We start from the raw sequence: 20,849 nt of genomic DNA on the forward strand, positions 1-20,849 counted from the left end.
AAACAAGACCCATAACAATGTTTTACTGTACGGCTTTTTGTATTAACATTAAACTGTAAAATTAAACATTTAATACACATTAAATAGAGTAAAACTTTTTTAAAAACAATAAAAAAAACTTCAACATATTTAACTGAATGAAGACTGGTAATCAGATTTTTATAAAATGGTAGAAAGAATGATTGCTCTCAGTGTTTTCATCATAGAAAAAAAATGGGTGAGAATTTCTCACCATTTCTCAAAAACAGGGTGAGATTTCATAAAATTAAGTGAGATTTCTAAAAACTAAAAAAACACAAAAACCCACTGAAAAAAAAATCATTTCTTTAATTATAATACATTTTTAACGTCTTCTACTTTTTAAAGCATTGAATATTTTTGGTGCATCATCATAGAAGATTTTGCCTTTACAAGGTATTTGTCCATCTTACATTAGCACATAAAAAATTTGAATGTCTTACATGAAGAAACCTTACCTACGATAAACACGTGGTTACAGAGAAATGCGTTCTGAAAGGGGTTCCGTGGTTGTGTTCTGTTGTTCGAAAAGGTTCTGAACAATACTGGTAAATAGGGAAGCTAGATAACGGGGCAGATGTTGAAAATAATGAAAGATCCAGGAAGAAAAGTGAAACGGATTTTATTCTAAATGGCGTAATTCAAAGCTTTTTCCAAAATGCGAGAAATTCAGGAATTTTGAAATTGAATTATAGAATGCGCAAATTTCTCGAGGTAATCATTTTTTAATGCGAGAAAAGAAAAAATTATATGTGAGGTTCTCGCGCTGTAGTGAAAACACTGGCTCTACATTTTTTTCTTCTTCCAAGCTTCGAGAAAAAAGTGTGCGGACCAACAGAAAAATCAGCTTTCATCTATTTTGGAAATCTATAAAAAATTTTTAAACTCATATTGATGCCAGAGGGGCTTAATTAAGGTATAAAGGTAATATATGTAATGTGATAATAATTTTTTAGGATCCTCTAAATGGATAAATACAATCCATAAAATTTCATACATCATCTTAAAGTTATAACTTTTAAGAGCTGAGATTTAGTGAATTTAATTATATTAGGATATGTGTAAACATTATATAAAACACAGTTGTGAAATTGTAGGTAATGAAAACATGCTTACCTTTTGAGGTGCGCAAAAAGGAAAGTTTGTGCTTGGGTGACTTAGTCGTTTCCGACATTCTCCGAAATCTTTTACTTTTCTTTTTCCTCTTTGTTAGTTGGTGATCAATGCTTTCAGACTTTGGTTGTTGTTTTAGCAGGTCACTACTAGGAGGTAGCTTCTCCGCGACAGATGATTGGCAGACATCAAATGCAAGTGTAGTTGCGGCATGATATTCTTCACTACCCCTGCTTATAGTTCGATTGGATCCGCAACGGAAAATGTCCCCCTCCCCCTCACACGACTCCCTTCCAGACTGCGTACTCTCTGGATAAGGAAACGAATCTCTTTCATGGGAAGGAGAACTGGATAGAAGAGATTCTGTGCTCGATGGTGTTGTTGGTGGCGTGTTGTCCATAACCGTGCTCGTATTGTTGATATTCAGCAACCCTGAACTGTTCTCTTCCATGCTGGAAGAGTCAGATGAATCGTCTATAATGTTAGCAATATCAACAGGACTGGCAGGAACATTTTCCTCACACAGAAGGAAAGACATGTCAGGATCTTCTTGTTTGATGCTGGATGACGATGCCACATCCAAAGTTTCTTCCTTAAAGAATTTGTCGTCATCAGATGAAGAGCATCCTTTAGTTTTAGGTTTTTTCTTCTTTCGCTTCTTCTCCATTTTTGGTAACGTATCCTTATCGGAATCAGTATCTTGACCGTGATCCAGGGGTAGTTTCCTTTTTTTCTTGGCTTTCTTTTCACAGAAATCTTTTCCTAAAAGCTTTTCCCGATTCTTTTTAATTTTCTTCTTTTTCAGCACATCACTACCATCTTCACTTTTCATACTACATTTTAACAACTTCTTGTCACACTTCTTTTTCTCTTTCTTTTTTACTTTATCAATATCTTTAACGTCATCACCATCCATTTTCTTAGTCTCGCATACATCTTCGTGCTTAAATCGTTTTTTATTTTTATTTTTCTTCAATTTTTTCGATTTTGACTTCATGTCTAAGCTTTTCATTCTTTCACAAGAAAATCCACCAAATCTCATTTTCTTTTTAGCTCTATTCTTATTCATCTTCGAATCTTTGTCCAGAAGTAATTCAGAACCTGACTTCTTTCCAAATTTTTTGCTAAATTTTTTCTTCTTTCCTTCTTTTTTAATGGTAAAAGATATGTTTTTTATATTATCATCCTCTTTAGAAGGACACAAATCAAAGTTTTGTTCAGCTGCTTTCGGCTCTTGAGAAGTACTACTGCAGAAACCCAGATTACTTGGAGCTGAATCAATGATTTCCCTCAGAGAATCACTACTGATAGCTCGCAAATCTTCAGCTACCTCATCCTTCAGAAGAGAGTTTGCTTCATCACAGGACTTTGTTAGAAGAAAATCTGTGAGGGAGTTGTCAACTGGAGCATCAGAGTTAGTATCTTCATTGTCAACAACGCAAGATCCCTCCGTAACGTTGTTCTCCACATTAAGGGTTTGCTCTTTAATCGATGCTATTTCTACAGCCTCAGATGATATCAACTCTGAATTGCTGGTCGACTTCTCACTGACATCTGTACTCAACACAACTGATTCACCTTCATTGCTTTTCTCACTACTTTCAGTACTTAAAACTTTAGAAGCAGCATCCAGCTCATTTTCAGTATTGCATTTGGAAAGTGCATTGAATACCTGAATAGTAGGAGAAAGCTTAAAGCCCACATCTTTTGAATCATTGTTAGAATCGTTTGTATCACTCTCGCAAATACGCAAGGAGCTTGATGAATCAGACCGAGACATGCACTTATTGCTGCTCTCTCGTAAGAAATCAAAGGGAAGTTCATTCTTTTGATCAAATTCATTTACCACATCATTCTTCAATCTCTCTAAAATGCCTGGTATCATTTTACTGACATCTACAGCTTCAGAAATAATATTGTCATCTGACCTCAACTTGTTGTCTACATTTTGAGGACTAAAAGAAGGGACAAAAATATTTTGAGGTGAGGAGACTTCAGTTTGATCATTTACAATCTCACTGCAAGGAAGTGACGTTTCAGTCACGTGCACCGAATCAACCGAGTCATTTGTTTCTAAACAATCTGTCTTTCCGCTACTAAGAAGGGAAGTTTCTTCGTTAGTTTCTGAATTTTGTATTTTAATGTCGGATGCCACCTGTTGTTCACTCATTTCAATTTCCGATATTGAAGAGGTATCTGCAGGTTCTGAAAATATCAAAGGAGGCTCCATCACAGCAGGACTTTCTGTTTTTCGAATGAGACCTGAAAAGCTGAGAACAGATTGTTTGCTTATAGCAACTTCAGATGTTTGCATCGGTTGTGGAACATCCTCTTCAGGTGATGGCTGTGGTTTATCATCAGGTACAGTATCCACTAAAACTGACGGAGCAGATTGAGATTGAAGCTCCTCAACAACTCTATCTTCCACCAAGGGTGTTTCTGCTTGTATGCAGTCGGATAATAGTTTATGTATCATACCTTTCTCAGTATCTGTTTCAGAGTCAATCTTTAAATTTTCTTCCATTTTCACACCAGGGCTTAGTTTGTTTTCAGATGCAAAATTTTCAGCATCATTTGAAGAGCAATCAGTTCTTTTCATAATAGGCTCCAAAACTTTATCAAGCTCGGCAATGCTATCCTCCTTGGCTTCATCCAACTTCTCTTTCTCGTCATCACTAAAAAGCTCCTCCTTGAAACAACAATCAATTTGCACATCGACGTCTTCATCCTCTTCTCTTTCACTATCCGACTCCTGAGATGCATCGACAGCACTACCTTTGGTGGATTTTGTCTTTGTTTCCACATCTTCTTTCTTATCGGAACGTGTTGTTCGAGATACGTTCGAATTGGAACTACTAGTTGAGATTTTACGTACTGATTTTAAGCCTGGCAAACGTGATCGCTCTTGCTTTTTCATACTTGATGGAGGCAATGAATTCTGAGAAGAAAAAACATATAACTAAAAGAGTTGTTATTTATTTTTATAAAGATATAACTAAACAGTCAGCACTCTATAGCTAATGTTTACTGCTTAAATGAGATACAATTGAACAGCTGTAAAAATTGAACAAATCCTCATCCCTAACTTTTTGCTTAAATTTCTTAATATTCAATGTGTTTTGACTATAATTATTTTTCACTAAAAAAATTACTCTAGTAGAGAAAAAGTATCAACTGAATATGAAAAAATACTAATCATAGTACAGGAAAATAGTTTTAGTATCTTTTTTGAATGCAGTAAAAGCCAGATCATATGGAATTCGAATTGAAACGATAGTTTATTATCACAAAATTATGAAAAAAATTTGATTCCAAGCTTTAAAGTTTTGTTTTAAGAATTAATAGATTTTTTTTTCTGTTTTTCTTCATATTTTCTAATAATTTTTGCTTTTAATAACATTTTATTATGGAGCTGCATTTTTAAGAGCTTTCTAGGAGATATTTTTTTTCTTTCTATTATTGACATTTTTGCCAAAAAATACCATAATATGGTAAAAAGATTTTTAGCTTTTTTTAATAGTTATTAATAAATATTTTATTTATACATCTTTAGTTTCTATGAGCAGAGATTTTTATAAACCCATATTTCTCAGTTTGCAATTTAAGTTTTCTTTCTTTTTCATTAAAATTATTTAATTTCGTTTTCTTCTTCTTTTTCTTTTAGTTGTTTAAGTTTTGATAACGGCTTGACATATTTTCCCCTAGTAAACACAGAAATATGTCTTATGAAGAATTTAGATGTTAACTAGTAAAGAGTCAATTGACAATTGAGTTAAGATTTTTTTCTACCAATATCACAAACATTTTTATAAATTTTGATTGCACTAATTTTTTTGCCTTTATTAAAGTAAAGAATCCCCCCCCCCCCCCATTAAAAAAATAAGAATTTTGGCATACAAGTATCCAGAATTTTAGCACATTTAGAATTTAAGAACTAAAGCCCACTCATTCTGGAACGTTGAGCTTTTAATGTAATATTAATTGAACCAACTTTTAAAAGAAAAAACTTCGGATTAAAAATATTTTAAGTGTTGGGAAGTTTTTACAAATTTCAATTGAACCTTGCATGGCAGAGCTTTCCCATTAACAGGAACAAATTCATAATGAACCTGCACTTGTTTTTATTAAAATATTATGGGTATTGTCATTTTAATAGTACATAATGATAAAAAATGTAATAAATTAGTATTTGATAAAACATTTCAACTAAGAAATAATTTATCACTTAAGATAAATATAAATTTACAATACAGTGAAACCTCTCTAGAGTGACCCCACTCCATTCCGCAGTAAAATGATCATTAATAAAATTGTTTATTGAAGGTGCATGATTTTTTACTGATGCTTTTAATTTTAGTTAGTGTCATTTTTTTTGGTGTGGAAATGCCACTTCTGTTTGCATCATGTAAAGTCGTAACAATGAGCAAAATTTAGCGCCTATAAAAATTATTCCAACTGATATAATTATGTGCAAAAACAAATTTACCAATTATGAATGATAGGGCTATTTTCAATAAATAAACAGCTGTTTTAGTTTTTTGCATTTAATTTTATATCGCAAAAAAAAAAGTTTACTTTAAAAGATGAGAAAAGGAGTCTTTCTTTTTTTCTGAAATAATTTTTTTTTCTTTCTAATTCAACTCTCAACTCTAGAAGTAAATCATTCATAGCATCCTTTTTAATGCACTCTGACTGCAACATGAAGTTGAAATGTCAAAAAGAGCCTCACACAAATATTTCGATTATATATTTCTTTATTTTATTTTTAATATTTTTTCGTGAATGATAAAGCTATTTTAAATAAACAGTTGTTTTAGTTTAAGTTTGCATTTAATTTTATATCAGAAAAATAAGTTAGGTTTAAAAGATGGGAAAAGGTGCGTTTCTTTTTTTCTGAAATTTTTTTTTCTTTCTACTTCAACTTTCAACTCTAGAAGTAAATCATTGATAGCATCCTTTTTAATGCACTCTGACTACAACATGAAGTTGTAATGTTAAAAAGAGCTTTTGGAATAACAGCTTCACACAAATATTTCGAATGCATTTCAATCTATTTCTTTGTTTTGTTTTGATATTTTTCCTGTCACCTTATTTGAATTTTTCCACTGTTGGTGCAGAGGTTTACCTGGTCACTGGGAGAGGTTTTAATGGTCTCCCCAAGACGTTTTCTTCAGCACAAAGTCTATGGAAAAAATTCCGCGCCTACCCAAAGTGGTCGTAGATAGAAGTGGTCTTTTCTGGAGGTTTCACTGCATTAGCATTACGTCAATTTATACAAAGCTATCTTTCTCAGAGCAAACTGAGGGTCTATTGCTGATGCAACTTCAATTTATATTCATAATACTTTTTTTTCCAACTAACTTGCATATCCTCAACATGTTTCAGTTATAGAACTGTTAAACATTTTAGTTTAGTTTTTTCTTTTCCCTCTAAATAATTATGCAAATGAAATTGTCTCTGCAGCGAATACAAAAATGATGCATTGTTTAATTTCACAGAAACTAATAAAAAAAAATTTTTAAATGAAAAAAATTTAAAATTTACCTTTGAAGCTCCTTCAAACTTTTTGTTTCCATTCACAATGGCAACAATGTAGTTCTTTCGTACCCATTCATCATACCTTCAAACAAAACCAACAATATACTTGAGTTTTAGAGGAATCACAGATTTTCACATTGGAAAAAAAAATGAATACACAGTTAAGTCAATTTATGGCCAGCGGGCCCCACAGACCCTTGAAATGAAAACACAGTGAATATCCCACTTTACATTAACAGGGGTTACATTACATGAGCCCAACTCAAAAATCCTGAAAATTTCTTGAGTAAAATCATTAATGATGCATTTCAAAAATTAAAGGTCTTTAAAAATTTAAATCATTGATATTTTCAAAACATGAAATTCCAAATAAATTATATGCAGCATAATTTAAATTGATAATTATGTATAAGTTTACTTTTATGTCTAAAAAATATTTACAAATGAAAAAGATGACAAATATAAATTCTAGTTCTAATATTTTAAATTAAAATACACAAGAATTTTCATACATAAATGTGATCTATGATTTCTTGAAACTTCTGGACCTTGGATTTCCGAAAACTTCCAGATCGCAGATAGAGAAAAATCTGGAAATCCAAATCTTTTCCGGAGCACCATCATCTCTGCATTTATATGCAAAAGTAATTGAGTGGATGGATGGTCCCTTAATTCACCATTTAGAGATTTTATGGCAAGATAACTCTATTGTCGATTGAAATTGGTTTTAAAAATTAGATGAAGGAGGCAAATTATTAATAGTGTAACTACAAAACCCTCTCCTAAAAGATTTGCAACAACATTTAGAGAAAATAATTCATAAGCGTACAAAATTTAAATTCCCAAAACTCAGTGAAGGTTTACGTCGTAATGTAAATTTCTGATTCGCGGAAGTTCTTTAGCAATCAAATCACACGCTTGGTATTTTTTCTGCGAGTGAGGCCTGTTACCCAAATTTGGTTGTGCATCACTTCAGTAGGATCTTGATTATCTGAAGTAATTGGGATCAGATCTACTCCATATTGAATTTTTTACATCTATTACGAAAAATAAGCTCTTTTAATGAAGAATTTTTCCCCCGATAACAGTCATATATTCAATTTAAATTTAATAAGACCATTTAATAATAACTATTTGTCAAAGAGGCATAAATATATTTAAAAGTTCACTTGCCCAATTGCACTAGATAATTGTGTTCCTTTACTTTTTTTTGAATAAAACATATGTGCAAAGCAGCATCTACTTCAGAACGATTAGCTGACTAATTTACAAAGCTGATTACAATGATTTTATTTATTAAAAATAAAATATATTATGAAACTAAAAGAAGTATGAAAACAATTAAATACGCAAAAAATGTAATGCATTTTAATTTTTAACTTAAATAATACTGTTGTAAATTGTTATCTTCAATGCAATAAATATGTAGAAGAGATCTTTTGAACAAAATAGAGAAACTCTTAATTCTATTTTAGTAGGAGTAGGAAATCATACAAGGAAGTTAAAAGATATAATTAAAATAATGCACACTACCTCATGTTCCATCCTGCATAATGAACATAATAACGCTTTTCTAACCCATCAGTTTCAGTTTTTAAAACTTTTGCTTCGTATACCTTCTGCATCCTTCCACGTCCATATTTCACCTTCACACGATCTCCTACTTCAATTTCTTTTTTTAAATCTTTGCCTGACGCTTTCTCTGAATCATTAGTTAAACTTCTAGGAAAGAAAAAAACAAAATTATAAAACTACAAATGGATATATATACAATATATCATGGCTTGTTATTTGAAATAAACAGGTAACTAATTTTTTTTCTTCTTCACGAAAACGAAGATTGAATATTTGCAACCCTAATCTGAGGGCTTTTTGAAAGAAAAAAAAAATCAAAACGCTAAGAATATACTCATAAGTTAAATCACGTAAAAAATATTTCAAACTTCAATTAATTTTTTCTAAAAATCAATTGATTTAAATCATGCCAGTCCTGCTATTATCATCATTATTTTTTTTAAAGTAAAGTCATTTGTCCTCTTAAAACATAATAAAAATTTAAATTAAGCACAATAATAAAGACATACTCATCAGAATCAGAAAACTCAAAAAGAGATTCTTTGTCCTCTTTTTCATCTCCTTTTATTGATTTCTTTTTACCCTACAAATACATATAGGAATATTAAATACATAATTATTATGCTACAAAATGTACACAAAGTAAAAAACAGAATATCTAAATAACTTATGATCTAGAGATCAGATCTCTATAAGTTTTAATGTTTAGAGAATTTTATCTAATTAATTTATGCTGCTGACAATATTTTAAGTTGTGTAATCAGACACAATAATGTATACTTGCTCTGAATAAATATACTTGACCCCCAAAAATAAAGGGAATAGCCGCAATCAGGAAATTATGGTCCCGATAGTCAGAAGAGCTGTCAAAAGTTAGAGCCCATTAAAGTTATTTTCATTTTCTGTGTATTTTAACTCTTTGGAGCTCCGACACATAAAATTTGTTTAAATATTTAAAAATAATTTAAAGCTTTTAATATTATTTAAAAATTATTAAGTATAAAATTCTTCATGTCATTTCAAGCTATGTAATTTTAAATGAAGAAAATCCAAAATTTGGACATAATCTATCTGTTAAGCCTGACTTAGATAAAATAAAAAACTTTCTACGAATACAAAATCTCAAAAATTCTTTCTGTAAGCAACTTATCAACTTTTGTAACTAGTTTAAACTCTTTTGCAACTTAATTTTAACGAAATTTGTTCAAAAAATCACCGATTTTTTTCGAAGTGCTTTAATTGTTATTAAACTATATTGATTATTGATTGTTATACATACAAGCACATTTTTCTTTAAATTTAGTTGTTTTTTGAAGACTAGTTATTAACTTACCAAATTTCTTGTTATTGCATCCAATTTTTCTAATATTGACTGTAGGGGTAGAATATAGAATGTTGAACATACATATATATATATATATATATATATACATATATATATATATATATATAGTATATTTTTTATAATATATAGTATATATATATATAGTATATTTTTTATAATATATAGTATATAAATATAATGTATAAACAAAATACATTTGCATTGCATATTTTTTGAGAATACTCAACAATTCAGTATATTGTAATAAGCAGAACTTACATTGTGTATTAATGAGTAATATCAACACAAAACATACCATAACCGGTCAAATGACCGTTTAATAACTTTTGCACTTTTGACTTCATGACTTTTTCTAACAATTATACACAGCTAATATTTAATTATTATTTATTTTTTTTGTATTTCGTTTGTTTCGAATAATACTTGTTGTATACCTTATTTCTACCACAACCGGTCATTTGATCGGGAGAACAATTTATTGCTTTATAAGGTTATCGAACCAGAAATTACTATATAATGCGTGCTCAACCTATTGCATTCAATTAGTTGCACATTTCTGCAAAGACTGCTAGGAAGTTAGTTCAATCAGAATAACTGTGAATTCAAATTTCAATAAAGTACCTAAAATTTTAGATTGGCACTTTTGTGTAAGAAAAAGTGACAAAAACTAAATGTTTTGGTAAGTAGCTTTATATTTTATTTTGATAGCTTTACTTCAATTCTAACTAACTATTAGTCTTTACCCAGAAAAATGTGGAAACAATCAAGACAGCACAAGTTCTTAGAAGAAATAATATTAATTATAAGAATAATTATAATTTTTTATATATTCTCATAATTATAAGAAGAATTATAGAAAAAATAATAGTTAGAAGAAATATGTTTGAGGAAAATGTGCAATGGAAACACCCTGTATATGTAAAAAATGCGTTGAGCAATGAATTAGAAATTCTCATTCTTTGTGTTTGCAATACATAAAAATTGGCAATATACAATTTTGTTTAATTATAATACAGTTTTTTTTTTCAGTTTATTTCTTTCCTAACATCCATATTTCATACATTCAATCAAGAAACAAAGTCCAGTCATTTGACCGGCTATGGTAGAAACAGGTATATATTAAGTGTAAAATCCCTTTAATTTTATTCATTAGGTGTATGGTATGATACAAAAACATCACTTTTTCATAGGAAAAATCTAAATCTTTCTCTTAGTCTTGATCTTGGACAAAATTACAAAAAGCAGAATGGCTTACATATTAGGGAACAAGATCACAAATTAAACCTCAAAATGTTGACAACGCCTAGCAAATAAAAACATGATACAAAAATAAATAAATAAAACAAGCATGATTGGAAGCAGGTGTTTTTTTGATTGATAACAAAGTTTCCGTTATCAATAAAAATTGGACATGCCACAAGAGTTTTAATAAAAAAAATAATAAACAATAAAAATAAAACTTCAGAAACATGTTACCTAAAATACAAATTAAACTTTAATGAATAAAAATTACTATTAAAAGGAATTATTGCATTTAATAAAGTAAAAAAAATATTAAAAATATTTTTTAAACAACTACAGTAATTTTACTTAAGTCATAACTCCTCTGTTAAATGTTTGAATGTGGCATTACTTATAAAATTCTTAACTGATTTCTTACTAAGAGCTGTCCTGGTGATTTAATATCCTGTTTAAAATTGCAATTTTTCTTAATATTTTAAATTTAACATCAAGGGGTCTGAATTTTGGACCGCTTTCCTGACCAAGCTATTACAACCCTATTTTCCAGATTGCGGTAAACCCTTATATTTTGAGGATCAGAAATCCAAATCTGCTGCAAAAAATAAAAAATAAATAAATAAAGTATGTTTATTCAAAGACAGTGCAAGTAAATTGAAGCTATTTGTGTTTAAATTCGTAACTTAAAATATCATCTGCACTAACCAATTTAGCATATTTGAGGTCACCCCTTCGAACCAGTAAGGGTGAGTCCTAGTACACGAAAATCTGATCATTAGATCCACAATGTAATTAGGAGGCAGGTAATAGTTGCAATATTAGCAGTTGAGTAAAGAAAATAATTTTTAATAAAGACAACTGATAATGGCCTAAATAGAGATTCAATTTTAATAGTATTTTTAAAATAAAATAAAAAATTTGTTTTATTTGTACATATATAATTAAAAAGGAAGTTATATTTTCAACAAGAAAAAAAATAGCTCCAAACCACACCAGTTTACAGAAAACAAAGACGCATTAAAATCCTTTTGGAATAATAGAAATGACAAAAATAAAGAAATTGCACAAGAAAAGAAAATACGCCTCTCTTCTATAAACAAATTATGAATCTGAACTTTTTAATAGAAAAGGAAATTTCTTCAACTAAGTTGAAATTTTTCCAGACTTTTTTTCATCATTAAAAATAAATAAATAAACAATTATTACTTTATTTGGAGGTTCATCTTCAATCTGTTTTGATTTTCTGTCTTCAGCAACAGATATGTCTTCCAATTTAGTGACAATTTCCTCTTCATTCAACGTTTTCTTTGAGGGTTGTTCCACCACAGGTGCACTTTCTTCTTTTTTCTCTTCTTCTTTGCACTCTGTATCATCCACTTTCAACTTGTTTAAATCTTTCTTCACGCTTCTCTCCAGTTTACGTTTTGGAGACTCCACGTTTGGTTTTGAATCTTCCTTCTTTCCTTTTGGTTTCTCAATTTCTTTTATCTCCTTCTTTTCTCGACTTAATTCTCTTTTCTCTCTCACAGGATTTTCTCTCTTCTCTTTGGTCACTTTTTCTTCGACTTTCTTCTCTCTCGTGAGCTTTTTATCTTTAGTAATTTCTTCCTTTTTTGGTTTAGGTTTTTCCTCTTTAGGCAGCTTTTCATCTTTCTTTTCTTTGACAATTTTCTTTTCTTTGGTGGTTTCTTCTTTGGGTTTCTTGTCAGCTTCAATCTTGAGGCTAGATCGAGTACCTTTCTTTTCGGGGCTATCATTCTTTTCTTTTCTTGCATCTTCCCTCGTCCTTGCTTTCTCTGGCTTACTATCTTCATCTTTTTTACTTAATTTCCGCTTTTCTTCTTTCTTTCCTTTATCATCATCTAATTTCTTTTTTTCTGAATTTTTAATTTTATCAGATTTGGAGTTTTCTTCAATTTTGCTCTCTTTTTTATCAGCTGGTTTTGGTTTTTCTTCAGCTTTCTTTTCTGTGCTCTAAAACCAATAATAATCACATCAATTTAAATTACATAACACTGAGAAATAAATCCCATAAAGTAAACTTTTTAAAATTAGGAATTCAATTACCCATTTTGCTTCGAAAAAAATTAGATTGATTAGAGTGAAACATATTTGAGAACAGTCATTAAAAAAAATTTAAAAACGGGCAAATAAAGGAACAAATATAAGACTAGATTAAAATTGTTAAAAATATTTACTCAGTTCATAAAACCTTCCAAAAACATGTATTCCACACCAGACTTAACTTTTGGAAAATTATAACACATGTTTATAACTGAGGTCTTCAGCTTAATTGATTTCCCTAACAAATAAATAAACAACTTGATGTCTAGCCATTCAAACTTTGACAACTCTAAAAAGATTTGAGATCCATGATTTTTTTTCTTTTAAAGATAATCATCAGTTTCACATTTTTATGAATGAGTTTGAGTCTTTTCGAGACATAAATCTTGATAGGATAAAAACCAATTACACAATCTTAATCTTTTCAGAAAAAGTAATATATAAATATCTAAAAAAATATTTTTTTCTTTTTCTTATTTTAATACATTTAAGCTTTGAATATCCAAAACAATTCCTACTAAATATAATTTGGATAATTGGATTTTTTAAATTATTAAGGTATTATTTCATTATTTCTATCATCCCTTTTCATCAAAAATGTACAAAATCTAGATTTTTTTTTTTGTGTGTGGTTTTTTTCTGACAACTTTATAAGTTACTGAAACATGTGAGCTCTCTAAAAAAATTCTTTTCACAATCATTGATAAATATAAACTCAAATATTAGCCGGCTCAACATAAAATACAAAACAAAAATAGGTATTTTCGTAATTCTCCACCAATAGAGGGGAAAAAGAAATAAAAAAAATACAATAAATCAGTAAGTGTTTTTGCTCTTAAGCACTTCAAGGTATTATAATTGAGGTAAATGCAATGATTTTTCTGAACGACATAAATTTTTGTTTTCAAATATTTTCTGAGAAAAATATGAAAAAATAAATTTCATAATACTAAATTGTAAACGTTGATTCTTATTTCATTATTATATTTTCCAAAAAAAAAGTTAAAATTCTTATAATAAATTATGAAATAATATTATCGAGAAATATTAAATTTGAATTTATTTTAATTAAAAAAATTTCATATCATATTATAATTACACTAAAATTCATTATAATTGCTGAAAAATCATTAAATTCTGAAGAAAAAAAAACTTTTTTTTTATTTGACAATAACTTTGTCAAAAAACATGTTTTTTTGGAAATTTTTTTTTTAAATGAAAGCTAAAAGTCCAAATTTTTCAATGATATAATAAAAATTAACAATATCTAACCCCTTTGTGCCCGTACATCGCGTCAAACTTCACAAAAAATTTATACAATTTTCTATGATTGTTTAGAGTGTAATTGTGCATAGTTGCAAAATATATTAATTAAAAACATTTAGAGTACATAAAAGTAGAGATTTTAAGTTTCAAAATGAGCTAAAGCAGAAGCATTTTTGATCATTTTTAAAGAAGTTATGGCACTTTGAATTTTGCCATTTTTTCATAAGTTTCTAGGTGTACTGATACTTTTGAGCGGTACTGTATATTCATTACTTGGAATAATCTAGTTTCTGGTTAAATTCGAACAAGCTCTTATTGCTTTTTTATCATCCTGTATTTCAGACTTGAGTTTACGTTCTTTTGTTTTTTTTTAAAAGGACAAAATACTAAATTTTGGAATAAATAGTTAGAATGGGGAAAGATAAGATTTATTCGATTTTTTTTTAATTTCTTGTTTCTTTCAAATATTTTTTCTCATTTATTGTTTTCAGAAGTGGGTAAAGAGTAGAAAGAATAGTTGCAAACAACGAAAATTTATAATTCTTGGTAGTTAAGGAGGAAAACTTAAACAGATTTTTATGAAAATTCTCAAAAACTGTAATTTTCACTACTCAATCATAATATTGACTATGAAAGAGTAACAATTACGGTTAATTTGTAACCTGTGGCACCTCTGCATATGAATAATCATGTGGATAGGGCATCAAATAGTCTGCATCACCCGTTCCTGTTAATGTACAGGAATGGGTGATGACATCCTCAGATCTATTATGGAAACCATCTAAAAAGATTTCTTTGTTATGGATGATAACATCCTGCTCAGTGCATGCATCTTTTTGACTACGAATCCTTCCTTCAATTGGATCGGGCAGCATGTTCCCCACATGTAAACTCAATATAATATGTTTGTGACTTTCTATACTGAAAAGATTGCAAGTGGATTAGCTCTTCCAGAAAAAAAATTCAGCAGTTAGAATGCTCTCTTCTTTGGGAGTAGGAAAGGAACCTAACGGTAAACACCTCTATTGATATCTTAAACTTGAAATGGAAGAGATTTTTTTAATTTTTTTTTATTGCATTTATTTTTTCAAAATTTGGTTACTGCAATTTTTATTCATTTCATTTATTTATTCTTTTTGTGGAAGAAATTTCAATAATTAAGAAAAGAGCAGGGGGAAAAAAACATTCAATAGCTTTTTAACATTAGTGCATAGGAGATATATAGGGGGTGGATAAAATAATGGAAACACATCTATGCTAATATATGTTTTTCATATTTCTCAAGAAATGCTTAAGGAAATCATTTTATAACTTCAGAAGTATTTAAATCATGTGATTTCTCATAGATATCAATAAAGATTAAAGTTTTTGGAGGTTTGAGGGACCGACAAATTACAAACGGGAGCATAGTTTTTCTGGACACTATGTCAGAAAGTACATTTAGCGATACATTTTTAACCTATAACAATTATTTTGGTCATTATATACAACAATTGCACAAATTTTGGTAAGCCTAGCTAAATTATTTATGGAGAAATATATATTTTTATAAAAAACTAATTTTTATGTTTTACATTTTTTTTGCTATAACTTTAGAAATAATCAATAAAATTAAATAGAAATTTTTGATTTAAAATTTGAAAAAAATTCTCTGAAAACTGTGCAATAAATGATTAAAGTAGTTCCTCTAAACCATGCATGTGCACAGCTCATAATTTATTGCTGGTCTCTGAAACCATTAAACTTCATTGATAAATATGAAAAATCGCATAACCTAAACAATTCTAAATTTATAAAATCATTCTCTAGGTGTTTTTCGAGAAAGAACAAAAAATTTTTTGGTACAGAAGTGTTTCCATTATTTTATCCAATCTTTGTAAAAAGAATAGAATTTTTTACCATTCAAGTTTGCTTAATCAAGGTTCGAGTTAGCAAGAACATTTAAAATCACTGGAAACCCAAATAGAATGAATAGGGAGATGTTAAACATTGTTTAACAATTTTAAAAATGTCTTTAAGTGAAAGACATAAAATGCATAAAGGAAATAATAGAATTATTGCTTTGCAATAAGAAAGCAAACGCAAGTGCATGGACTGATCTTATAGGAGCAGATCACATCCCGAGGAGCAGCTTTTGAGAACTGACGTCACGAGGTTAGGCTGAATTTTCCCCGCAGCGACACCTGTCAGCTGAGTTGCCGAAGTGCCAGAGTTCATGAAGAAGTAATGGCAACGTGGGAGTGCAGGAATTCCTTTTTTCCCCTGTGGAAGAACATTTCTATTCGATGTTGGATTCGGCTCCCTGATGTACGTTCAGTGCATCAGGGAGGTGTTCAGTCTTGTTGTAGAAGTAAAAAATGGCTACTAGTGCTTTTTTGTAGAAGATAATCTGTGTTAATCTTTAAATCTTTTTAATGAATCTACAAGTTGTGGCCTGTGTGGCTGTATATAGTTTGGAGATGTTTTAATCTACATTTAATTTTTTTAAATAATTGAGTAAGCAATAAACATGGTGAGTTTCCAAATTTCAGTATTTGTTTTATCTGTCTCATGTTTTTTTTAACTTTTACCAATCCATTCCTTTTCAGCATTCTATATATTTTCCTTTCAGGTAATTTATTTATTTAAGCTAATTTCATCAACGTTTTTTTTTTAACCATTATACTTTTTGGCCATTTGTCTTAATAAGATGTTACTTATCCGTTTACAGGATATTGTAATTCTAGTATTTATACAATAATGATTTTTCTAAATTGATCCTTTAGTTATTTTATTCTAACATCTTAGATTTTTTTTCCTTAAGCTATTAAACCAACACGCGGTAATAGGAGACACTTTCAATTTAAAGACATTTCAAATTAACTGCAATACCACATTACAAACTTACCTTTTCCTTTGTTTCTTTGTTAGCTTTACTTTTAGGAGACGCAGCATCCCTTTCTCTTGTTCTAGTAATAATAATATTGCGATCAGATCTGTGGCGCCCTCTAGTGGACCGTGTATTATTCACCATGGTGCATCCCAACTTACGATAAAAATCTTCAAAACTCTGAAGATATCTGAAAAATAATTTAAAATCTAAACAAAAAATGCACTAAGATCTTTTATAACACAATTAATAATAAATTCTGCTTATATAAATGACAACTGATTTTTTCAAAGCACAATGCTAAATTTATAGTAAAAACTTTTGTTATCGAATTCACAGGCAATACTAATCACACGTGAGGTGCATTTTTATTTCACCCTCCGAATGTGCAACAAAACAGTAGGTACAGGTGGAGAAGGCACAACTATTAAGATTATACCTAATCGTAACCTTTGCTGGTACTGACATTAGCTCGTTAATTTGAGGCAAGTTGTTATGTTTGTCGGTACATCTGATGCGTCTGTGAAATGCAAGTTGCAAACAACTGTGTTCATGAAATTGCCAAGATAAGAAAAATAAATTTAGACAAGAACATATTAAGAAAACAATTCAAAATAATTAAACAATTAAAAATAATACTTCCAGTGGAAAAATGCGCTAAGCAGCTGAGAATCCAAAAGGAATTGAAACAAAAGAAACAATGAAATATTGAAAATTGAATAAATATGACAACGGAAGCTGGCATCTTCAAGGGGTACCAGCTCCAGATGTCATAAAAGCAAAACCTTTTCTATTGAGAGAGTACAACAAATGTCTAAAATTTCTTTCTTTGTACACCAAAAGTTTTGCCAAAGTTCAGGAATACAATACAAAATATAAAATACATAAAGCAAAAACAGAAGTATAAAAACAAGACAAATACATAAGAATAGTACACACAAAAGCTTACTTGCAACTAAAATCCAAAGATTAGTACACACAAAAGCTTACTTGCAACTAAAATCCAATCACCAAATTACACAACTGAATGCGAGCCACAACTTAATTGAAATAAACATAAAAACAACGCCCCCTAATTTGCGCAGAAGGAAGAGAGAAAGAAAGAAAGAAACAGAAAATAGTGACATCATTATTAGAAATGCTTGACCGGGGCAACTAGATCAAGACTTGGATCTTGCCCTGTTAAAAGAAAACACGAAACTAATAATTCTCAATCATTTTCTTAATTTTAAAACCAATATAACAGAAATTAAAAGGAATGCCAATATTTTTTTAAAAATTACTTGTTGCCTCTTAAAGACTTTCAACATTATTACAAATTTTACTAATTCGAAATAATTGAGAAAAAACTGAATTTTTGAAAATTTTACTGCACAAATTAGTATCAAAATTACAGAAAAAATAACTTTAAATTTAAAAGCCTTTCTTTTATCATAAACACCAATTTTAATCTGCTTATCAACAATATCAATTTTAAAATCCAAATATTCAACATTTAAGCAATTTTCATAAGTCTTCTTCAAAACCAAATCTTTAGGATAAATATAAAAAATAAAATCATAATTATCACAATTAAATAATTAATATATCTAAAAGCTTTAAAATCATTAAACTCAATAAATTTATCTTCAAAAAAATGTAAAAAAAATATTAGAAAAAGCACCAGAAAAAGAATTACCTTGCGGAATCCCTATATTTTGTTTATAAAAATTGAGGCCTAGAAAAAGTACATTTTCAAAAAGATTAAATTTACAAAAATCCATCCAATAAGATTTATCAATATTTTCATAAAATAAATATTTATCATAAATATAAATTTCAATTATTTGAGCATGTGGTATACTGTTGTACAGATTTTTTAGACAAGAACAAAATTAATATATTGATTTTTATTTATTTAAACTAGTCTCTTTCTTTAAAACAAATATCAAAACTCATTCCATAATATTCAAATAAGCAAATTCCACTTTTGAATAAAAGTGAGTTGAATTACTTACTTTAAGTAAAAATATATTTAAAGAATTACAATAGATTCTTTAAAAAAGAAATCTTTAAAAAAAAAATTATAACTTATCTTGATTAGTTCTATTTATAATGAGAATTGGAAAAACAACAATAAAAATTTAAACAAAAGCAAAATTGGTAGGTTGTTTTTTTTAAGACTTGCCATTTTTTTCATTTTTTATATAAATATCCAAATTCATTTTTATTATTAAAATTAGCAACAAAAAAAAAATCCTTGCTTATTTTTAATACTAAAATAATTTTTTCTTCCTTTGAATAAATGACAGTGATTTGAAGCATAGCCTGCTTTAAATAAAAATATCATTAAAGAAAATTCCAGAAAGAGCGAACCTTTTATAGGCAAACTTGACTTGATTAGGACCATTTGCAACAGAGTGTGGCAAGCCCATCTTAGAATATACAGTTTTCCACTTATTCTTATTTGTTACCTATAAAATAAAGAACAATTAAATCTAATTGCAAAACAACTTGAAAAAATGAGCAATAGTGCTGACATAGTGTATATTTACTTTGTTGTAACCTCCTAATTTGTGCATGATCTTAAAAAGTTTATATAAGTTCAGATCTCTATTGCTCACTGTGGGTGCTTTATTAATAGGTGTACCTACAAATAATACATCATATTGTTACTATGAGATAAAAAAATTTAATGGAACATAAAATTACAAAAAAAATAATAATAAGTATACCTCTTTCATCCATAAACTTATAGAGCTGAGCAACAAATCTATCCTTTTCTTCACTAGGTTCATCATCAGAAGTCTATTTAAATGCAAAGTATGTTTTCAATGCAAAATTCAATTTCAATGCAAAGTACAATTTTAAAAATGTCGGATAAATATTTTGTTAGGCTTTGCGATTATATTACCCAGGATTGAAAATAATAAAATAATTTAACAGAGTCAGCATTTACAACGCCTGAGGATATTTTTTCACCCGCTGTTCATAATTTTAAAGCTAATAATTTTTGTAGATAGTTATTTTATTTACGTTGTACTAGAGCTGCACAATGGGCTATTGCCGACGGTTTTGGAAGCATCCCTGAGAATGACCTGAAGACAGGCCATCACAATTTTCATCATCTGCTGAAGGGATGATTCCTCCGCTTTGGTAGCCCAACAAACTGCGAATGAAGTAGAGCACTTTAAGGTCGAACAGTTTAACAAGGACCGATACAGCACATCCTCGATCCCCACTTAGTCTGATCAAAGTGGTCATCCACCCACTTTCTGACCACAGCCAGTGACGCTTGACTTCGGTGTTCTACTGGGAACTGTGTCTTTACAATCAGTCCACTGTGGGACCAAAAAATATTAAGAAGGAGAAAATATTGTACTATATTCCTATAAAATTAAGCAGAGAAGCAGAGGGAAGGGTAGATTTTTCTAAAAAATTATTTCTGACTGTAGACATTGTCAATAATGCAAAGCAGCAAATGAAGAAGCACTTTAAATAGAAATTGCATATTTACAAAGTTATATACAATAAAATTGAAACATTTATAAATATTAACATACTATATTTATAAATTATCTATTAGTTTCTTAGAACTATTATCAATTCTATTTATTTATGATTAATTTTCCATTCTTTTAAAATTATATATATATATATATATATATATATATATATATATATATATATATATATATATATATATATATATATATATATATATATATATATATTTTAAATGATAATGTTGTTTACAGGATTAGTCTAAAATATCCCCATATTATTCAATATTTCTATTTTTGTAAAAATTTTAACTTAATGAAAGCTATTTAAAATAAGTTA

General features: G+C 29.0%; 1 protein-coding gene across 4 annotated transcripts in view; it reads right to left on the reverse strand.

Annotated features, from left to right (window-relative positions):
* Positions 1-20,849, reverse strand: part of LOC107446551 (uncharacterized) — a 61,391-nt gene that overhangs the window by 9,279 nt on the left and 31,263 nt on the right. Inside the window, exons 10-19 of one of the 4 annotated variants that reach the window (XM_043049270.3) lie at positions 19,742-19,814; positions 19,562-19,656; positions 19,383-19,480; positions 17,046-17,217; positions 12,035-12,802; positions 9,578-9,616; positions 8,754-8,827; positions 8,203-8,388; positions 6,676-6,751; positions 1,135-4,069 (exon numbers count right to left, since the gene is read on the reverse strand). In XM_043049270.3, coding sequence (XP_042905204.2) covers positions 1,135-4,069; positions 6,676-6,751; positions 8,203-8,388; positions 8,754-8,827; positions 9,578-9,616; positions 12,035-12,802; positions 17,046-17,217; positions 19,383-19,480; positions 19,562-19,656; positions 19,742-19,814 — 4,516 coding nt within the window. Of the gene's footprint in view, positions 1-1,134; positions 4,070-6,675; positions 6,752-8,202; positions 8,392-8,753; positions 8,828-9,577; positions 9,617-12,034; positions 12,803-17,045; positions 17,218-19,382; positions 19,481-19,561; positions 19,657-19,741; positions 19,815-20,849 lie in introns of all 4 variants that reach the window. The other 3 variants (XM_043049269.3, XM_043049273.3, XM_043049271.3) reach the window with 3 other exon arrangements.

The sequence above is a fragment of the Parasteatoda tepidariorum genome, chromosome 10, assembly GCF_982258835.1.
Source record: "Parasteatoda tepidariorum strain Cologne lab strain chromosome 10, Ptep-v5.0, whole genome shotgun sequence".
Classification (NCBI taxonomy): Eukaryota; Metazoa; Arthropoda; class Arachnida; order Araneae; family Theridiidae; genus Parasteatoda; species Parasteatoda tepidariorum.